We start from the raw sequence: 7,550 nt of genomic DNA, 5'->3' as shown, positions 1-7,550 counted from the left end.
GCTGGAAGAACCACTGGAACATTATTATTATTATTATTAAGACACTTATAGAGCGCCATCTTTCACAATATGTGCTCAGAACATCTACTATCAACTCGAGTAACCTCGTGAACCATGGTTGGCTTGACCATATTGGTGCTACAATTTTACACTTCGCCTTGTCTTGACGAATCTTCTGAACACAGCGGTTCAATAAACTGAAAGGAGGATTCAAATAACAATAAAAATCATGCCATGAAAAAGTAAAAGCATTTATATTAGATGCATCTGGATCTGGTTTCCAGGAACAAAAAGTTTTAATCCGACAGTTAAGCCTTGTAGCAAATAAATCAATGTCCGGTAAACCCCATAAACTAGAAATCTTACAGAAAATATCTGAATTTAACATCCATTCAGTTTGGTCATCGAATTTCCTGGAAGCAATATCTGCTACATTAGATTTTCCAGGAATATGACTTGCAGAAAGCCAAACATTATTTTCAATGCACCACTGCCAGAGTTGTTTCGCAAGCATATCACAACGTACAGAATTAATACCTCCCATATTGTTTATATCAGCAACAGCAGACGTATTATCTGATAGTATTTTCACATGTTTACCATGAAATTTATTGTCAATATTAAAAGATTTCAAACCATGAAATCCAGCAAGTAATTCAAGATAATTAATATGAAATTCTGATTCTAAAGAATTCTATCTACCACCTATTTTATAATCGTCACTCACAGCACCCCAACCTAACAGAGATGCATCAGTGGTAACAGTGAAATGAATGTACCCATGGGAGATAACTCTATATTGACTGTCTAAATTAATGAGCCACCATTGAATTTCAGATTTCATATCTTCTGAGATAACCATAGTTGCATCAAAATTGAAGCCTGAACATTTTAAGGCCCTATCTTTATTTCTCTCTAATTCTCTATAATGCAATGGCACATATTGAACTGCTGAAAACGAAGCAACAAATGAGCCAATAACCTTAGCAACATCCCTAATCTTTGCCTTAGAATATTTAAAAATCTGACTACAGGCTAGTATAATACGGGATTTCTTCTCCTCTGTTAGAGTAACTGTCATTGTATGGGAATTAATAACATTTCCTAAGAAAACTATTTCTTTGGATGGTTTGAGGACAGATTTTTCATAATTAACTGTAAACCCTAGACTCTCCACAAATGCAATAGTCTCAGAAATATTATTCTGACACTCTTCAACTGTATCCCCTAGTAATAGAGAATCATCAATGCAGGCAGTGTTGATGAAACCAAGACGACGAAGAGTTGAGAACACAGGTTTTAATAACTTTGTGAACACTCGAGGCGCACTAGCTAACCCTTGAGCCATGCAAGTGTACATATACAATTTATCCTTCCACATAAATCTAAGGAACTTTCTATGTTCTTTGGCAATAGATATTGAATAATATGCATTGGAGAAACCAATACTTCCGAAAAAACAATCTTGAGTTACTAAATTAACTGCAGTTTCGAAATTATCCATTTTAAAATGGTGATAAACAATAAATTTATTTAATTCTTTCAAGTTGAGAATCATACGAAATTTATCATTTGGTTTAGGCCTAACAAAAATTGTAGACACAAAGCCATCAAGCGAAAATTGGACTTTCTGTAACACATTCATATCCAGAAGATTTTTAACCTCATTAGTGATTACAGCTGAATGCTGCTCACTGAAAATAGGTTGATATGGCAAATTATATTGAGTAGGGATAAGCCCATCAACAAACTCTAAATGGCAATAACAATATCTAAAATTGTATAATCTAAAGTTAAGTCGACCTTGACCACTCTTCTGGAAGTTTTTTTGAGTCCGAACCATATGAACCATAGAAACCTCCAGAGCTACGTCCTCGATAATGACCTCTAAAAAATCTTCCTCTAAATCCTCTACCACGGATAGACCTTCCTCGTCCTCCGCGACCTTGAAAAGCACCAATCTTGTTACTTATACGAGAGCAATCAGATATATCCTTGGCAGTTTTGGAAACATCATCACCAAACAGACTGTCTGTGTATTTCAAATTTTGACTACATAGATGTAAATACTCGCCCCTCATATCGGGTTTCATCAAGTCTCTACGAATAAAACATAATTGTTTATTGGCATGTCCAAAAAGAGCTAGGGACTCCATTGCCTGTTCCAGAACATGATTCACATCCATAGATTGTCCACTACCAAGAGTGTCAGTAATTTTTGACAACGAAACTGCTCCTTTAATAATGGAAGTTTGAGCATTCTGTATTCGATTGGCCATCGTACGTGTAAAAGATAGCTCCATATCAGATGACATTTTGGCTTTTTCCACGGTAAAACATCCAAATCATCATCACAATACTCTTCATCATTGTAGCCTAATAATTTATTTCCATCACAATCGTCATAATTGTCATTATTGTAAAGTTCATCAACTTTACTAGATAATTTATCGAAACGAGAGTTCTGAGCAGTTTGATTTTCCTGAATAGCTTTCAGAATCGACATAACGTCACTATTACTAGGCTCGACTGACGGCCCATCTTTCGATTTTGATGATGAAGCAAAATATTTGATTTAAACACACTCGTCGAGCTGTTATTATTGTTACCGGTACTACAACCAGGTAAAGAATTAGTGGTATTATCAATCTGTTTCGGAGAATCGGAATTCAAACCTTTCTTTCTTCCACCTTTAGTTGATGAACCAGTAACCGAGCTTCTAGACGGCCTTAGTTTTTCTTTCAATAGTTCCCGAGAAACTTGAATCTCAGCCATAGTTACGATGTAAACAAGTCAAGCACAGCGTGTGCAAAACTAAAATGGCGGATAAACTCCAATCCAAAACGTCCTGTGTAATAACAATCGTAACAACGATAAAGTAACTAACAACGTCAGCAACACATACACTGGTAAATTAATTTAAATTAATTTAAAGTTTATTGATCGCGTCAATAAATTACCAGGAAAAATACTGAAAGTCAACAAGACCACGTCCTGTCATTTCGGCTAATAGCAGTACGGTGAACTTGTACGGCTGCGCAGTCCTATTCACATAATCTCGTAAGTGAGACTTTACGAGAAATAATTGGGGTGGAACTTCAAAGTCGATTAAATACTGAAAGTCAACAAGACCACGTCCTGTCATTTCGGCTAATAGCAGTACGGTGAACTTGTACGGCTGCGCAGTCCTATTCACATAATCTCGTAAGTGAGACTTTACGAGAAATAATTGGGGTGGAACTTCAAAGTCGATTTTCCCGAAAGATTTCAAAAAATCCGAATTTCTGTTTTCGACTGAAATAGATAGAAGACATGTTAAACTTCCGTTTGCAACAAAAATTTTACCTCTGTGGTCAAAATTGGCGAAGTTATGGCTATTTTATTTTAGTGAGGGTGAGGGGGTGGGGTCGGCGGTCCGCCTATAGGGTCTCATTGCACTGGTTTGGGTGAAGGCCAAAACTTTCAAACATTGTACCTCTCGGGTACTTCTGTTTTCTACTGAAATAGATGGAGGAAATGATCAGCTTTCATTACAAACAAAAATTGTACCTCTCGGGTCAAAATTGGTCGAGTAATGGCCATTTTAGGTCAAGGGTGGTGTCGGCGGTCTGCCTATAGCGTCTTTCTGCACTGTATTTTCAATGGGGTGAAGACCAAAACTTTGACAGGTTGTCGTTCGAAGGCTATCAGAGCTGGAAAGTTGAAATTTGCACTGAAGGTACACACCTATTGGAAGTTGTTATGTTGCAAATTTCAAGTCTCTATCGTGAAAACTCTGCCTGTTACAGCACTTTGAAGTTCAGATTTTTTCCCTAACCAAAATATAAGCAAATTTCCCTCTTGAAAATTCGGGTGGAACTTCTAAGTCGAATTTCCCGAAAGATTTCAAAAAATCCGAATTTCTGTTTTCGACTGAAATAGATAGAAGACATGTTAAACTTCCGTTTGCAACAAAAATTATATCTCTGGGGTCAAAATTGGCGAAGTTATGGCCATTTTAGTGAGGGGGTGGGGGTCGGCGGTCCGCCTATAGGGTCTCATTGCACTGGTTTGGGTGAAGGCCAAAACTTTAACAGGCTGTCGTTCGAAAACTATCAGAGATGTAAAGTTGAAATTTGCACTGAAGGTACACACCCATCTGAAGTTGTTGTGTTCCAAATTTCAGCTTCCTATCTTAAAATCTCTGGCAGTTACAGGACTTTCAGTCTCAGACTTTTTCCTAAACCAAAATATAAGCGATTTTCCTCTGAAAATCAAGGGTACAACTTCAAAGTCGATTTTCTCCAAAGTTTGAAAAAATGTCGAACTTCTGTTTTCTACTGAAATAGATGGAGGAAATGATCAGTGTTGCAAATTTCAAGTCCCTATCATGAAAACTTTGCCTGTTACAGCACTTTGAATTTCAGATTTTTTCCCGAACCAAAATATAAGCAAATTTCCCTCTTGAAAATTCGGGTGGAACTTCTAAGTCGAATTTCCCGAAAGATTTCAAAAAATCCGAATTTCTGTTTTCGACTGAAATAGATAGAAGACATGTTAAACTTCCGTTTGCAACAAAAATTATACCTCTGGGGTCAAAATTGGCGAAGTTATGGCCATTTTAGTGAGGGGGTGGGGGTCGGCGGTCCGCCTATAGGGTCTCATTGCACTGGTTTGGGTGAAGGCCAAAACTTTAACAAGCTGTCGTTCGAAAACTATCAGAGATGTAAAGTTGAAATTTGCACTGAAGGTACACACCCATCTGAAGTTGTTGTGTTCCAAATTTCAGCTTCCTATCTTGAAATCTCTGGCAGTTACAGCACTTTCAGTCTCAGACTTTTTTCCCAAACCAAAATATAAGCGATTTTCCTCTGAAAATCAAGGGTACAACTTCAAAGTCGATTTTCTCCAAAGTTTGAAAAAATGTCGAACTTCTGTTTTCTACTGAAATAGATGGAGGAAATGATCAGCTTTCATTACAAACAAAAATTGTACCTCTCGGGTCAAAATTGGCCGAGTAATGGCCTTTTTAGTTCAAGGGTGGTGTCGGCGGTCTGCCTATAGCGTCTTTCTGCACTGTATTTTCAATGGGGTGAAGACCAAAACTTTGACAGGTTCTCGTTCGAAGGCTATTAGAGCTGGAAAGTTGAAATTTGCACTGAAGGTACACACCTATTGGAAGTTGTTATGTTGCAAATTTCAAGTCCCTATCATGAAAACTTTGCCTGTTACAGCACTTTGAATTTCAGATTTTTTCCCGAACCAAAATATAAGCAAATTTCCCTCTTGAAAATTCGGGTGGAACTTCTAAGTCGAATTTCCCGAAAGATTTCAAAAAATCCGAATTTCTGTTTTCGACTGAAATAGATAGAAGACATGTTAAACTTCCGTTTGCAACAAAAATTATACCTCTGGGGTCAAAATTGGCGAAGTTATGGCCATTTTAGTGAGGGGGTGGGGGTCGGCGGTCCGCCTATAGGGTCTCATTGCACTGGTTTGGGTGAAGGCCAAAACTGTAACAGGCTGTCCTTCGAAAACTATCAGAGATGTAAAGTTGAAATTTGCACTGAAGGTACACACCTATTGGAAGTTGTTATGTTGCAAATTTCAAGTCTCTATCGTGAAAACTCTGCCTGTTACAGCACTTTGAAGTTCAGATTTTTTCCCGAACCAAAATATAAGCAAATTTCCCTCTTGAAAATTCGGGTGGAACTTCTAAGTCGAATTTCCCGAAAGATTTCAAAAAATCCGAATTTCTGTTTTCGACTGAAATAGATATAAGACATGTTAAACTTCCGTTTGCAACAAAAATTATACCTCTGGGGTCAAAATTGGCGAAGTTATGGCCATTTTAGTGAGGGGATGGGGGTCGGCGGTCCGCCTATAGGGTCTCATTGCACTCAGTCCATTCTAGGTCAGAACATGAATAATTCTTCGTTCACTTTACATTGAGATACGTCATTAGGCCCCATCAGCTGATAAAACTTTACATAGGTTTTTTAAGCGCCCAGTAAAATGGATTATCAATGTTGGTTGTTATTTACCATAAAATATGAATGAAAATTTTACAATGAGTAACATTGTTGCTCTCCGTGTGTTTTCAGAGGTGATATACCATGGGTGTTTTAATTTTAGCCACTTTTCTAAAAGAACATTATTTGAAGATGACAGAATAATCTCATAATTCTAAATCTGACAAAGGAATAGAGCATTTTGAATTAGATTTTAATATTTGCATTTAATCAGTATATATTCAACCAATAAAATTTCAATTTTATTTTCATTCGCAGCATAAATAATTCTGAAACTAATCAAAAGTAAAAAAAAATTTTGTGACTATATTCTGATCTATGTCGGATGATTACTGACAAAACAGTAAAATGAAATGAAATAAATGGAGTTTTACGTCCTACTTTTCTGCATCTTCTGGGATAACGCCGTGCAGTGTGCAATGAGGGACATTTTACAATGACATTAGTCCAATCTTTAACGTGCACAACCTGCAGCACACGGGGCCTCGGTTTATTTTCCCACCCGAATGACTAGACGCTTTTTCCATATAAAGTTTGTGAAATTGCAAGTATTAGGATTAAAAACTTCAAACGATATGTCAAAAATAAACAAATTTATTCTGATATGTGCACTGACCATTTACCAAGACAGTTTTTTCATCGGTACAACACTCAAGTTAGTTTTTCATCGCTTTCAACACTCCTATAATTGATAATCACCTCCTGCACGTTCAACAACATTTGCACGTGGTCAATAATAATTTTGAGTGATCTGTAATCAAAATTTATAATCCAACTTTTAAGCTATACTTCTATAGAATCATTGTGCCTTATTTAGCTTATAAGTTTATTTGATATTATTTGGGGACAGTTATATCGAGTAAGTACATTGTCCGTGTTTTAAATAGTCTCCAAATACGGACTAATAACTGTGGTGTAACATCAATTTATAAAGTAGTTTTAAGACGGGCAGTATGCAAAATTTTAATTATTATTATTCATTTTGTCTAAATCTGTACATTATTTTTCCAACATCAACTAAAGAACATAGCGAGTATACACAGTGTTTACGTAAACCTTTTAATTATAGTTTTGGCGTACAAAACTTACAGACAGGTTACTTGTTACTTTTAAATCAAAACTTTCAAGTAAGGTTAGGAACACATTTTTTTGTATAATTTTATCATTTTCAGCACCTTTGAACCTTCTTTAAAAAATCAGACTGTCCCTTTAAATATAAGTAAAAGGGACACCTGCCAGACAACTCAGGGTACTACAAACAGTTAGATATTGATTGATTCATATCCAGATATTGCATATTTACAATGTATAGAAATTACAGTATCTTTGTTTGACCTTCATGCTGAAAACTAATTTTTTTTTTTTAATTTTCCCATTATTTTTATTAGAATTGGAAAAGCGGTCTCAAAATAGTACTGTAAGTCTCAGAATGTCTGTGCGTTGATAAATATAAAAGCATAAGCACACATTATGTCTTCAAAATTCGTTTTCACAGCGGACAATTTTATGAAGACATCATCAGATATCAACCAAACGTGT

General features: G+C 36.2%; 1 protein-coding gene across 1 annotated transcript; it reads right to left on the bottom strand.

Moving 5' to 3' along the window:
• Positions 1 to 1,793: 1,793 nt before the first annotated feature.
• Positions 1,794 to 2,315, bottom strand: LOTGIDRAFT_155255 (hypothetical protein; the record flags this gene model as incomplete). Its single annotated transcript, XM_009066831.1, has 1 exon — positions 1,794 to 2,315. The coding sequence occupies one exon, from the start codon at positions 2,313 to 2,315 to the stop codon at positions 1,794 to 1,796; it is 522 nt and encodes a 173-aa protein (XP_009065079.1).
• Between the last annotated feature and the right edge of the window lie 5,235 nt (positions 2,316 to 7,550).

The sequence above is a fragment of the Lottia gigantea genome (genome assembly GCF_000327385.1).
Source record: "Lottia gigantea unplaced genomic scaffold LOTGIsca_8, whole genome shotgun sequence".
Taxonomy (NCBI): domain Eukaryota; kingdom Metazoa; phylum Mollusca; class Gastropoda; family Lottiidae; genus Lottia; species Lottia gigantea.
Note: the sequence above shows the minus strand (reverse complement) of the source record. Positions and strands in the feature narration are given on the sequence as shown.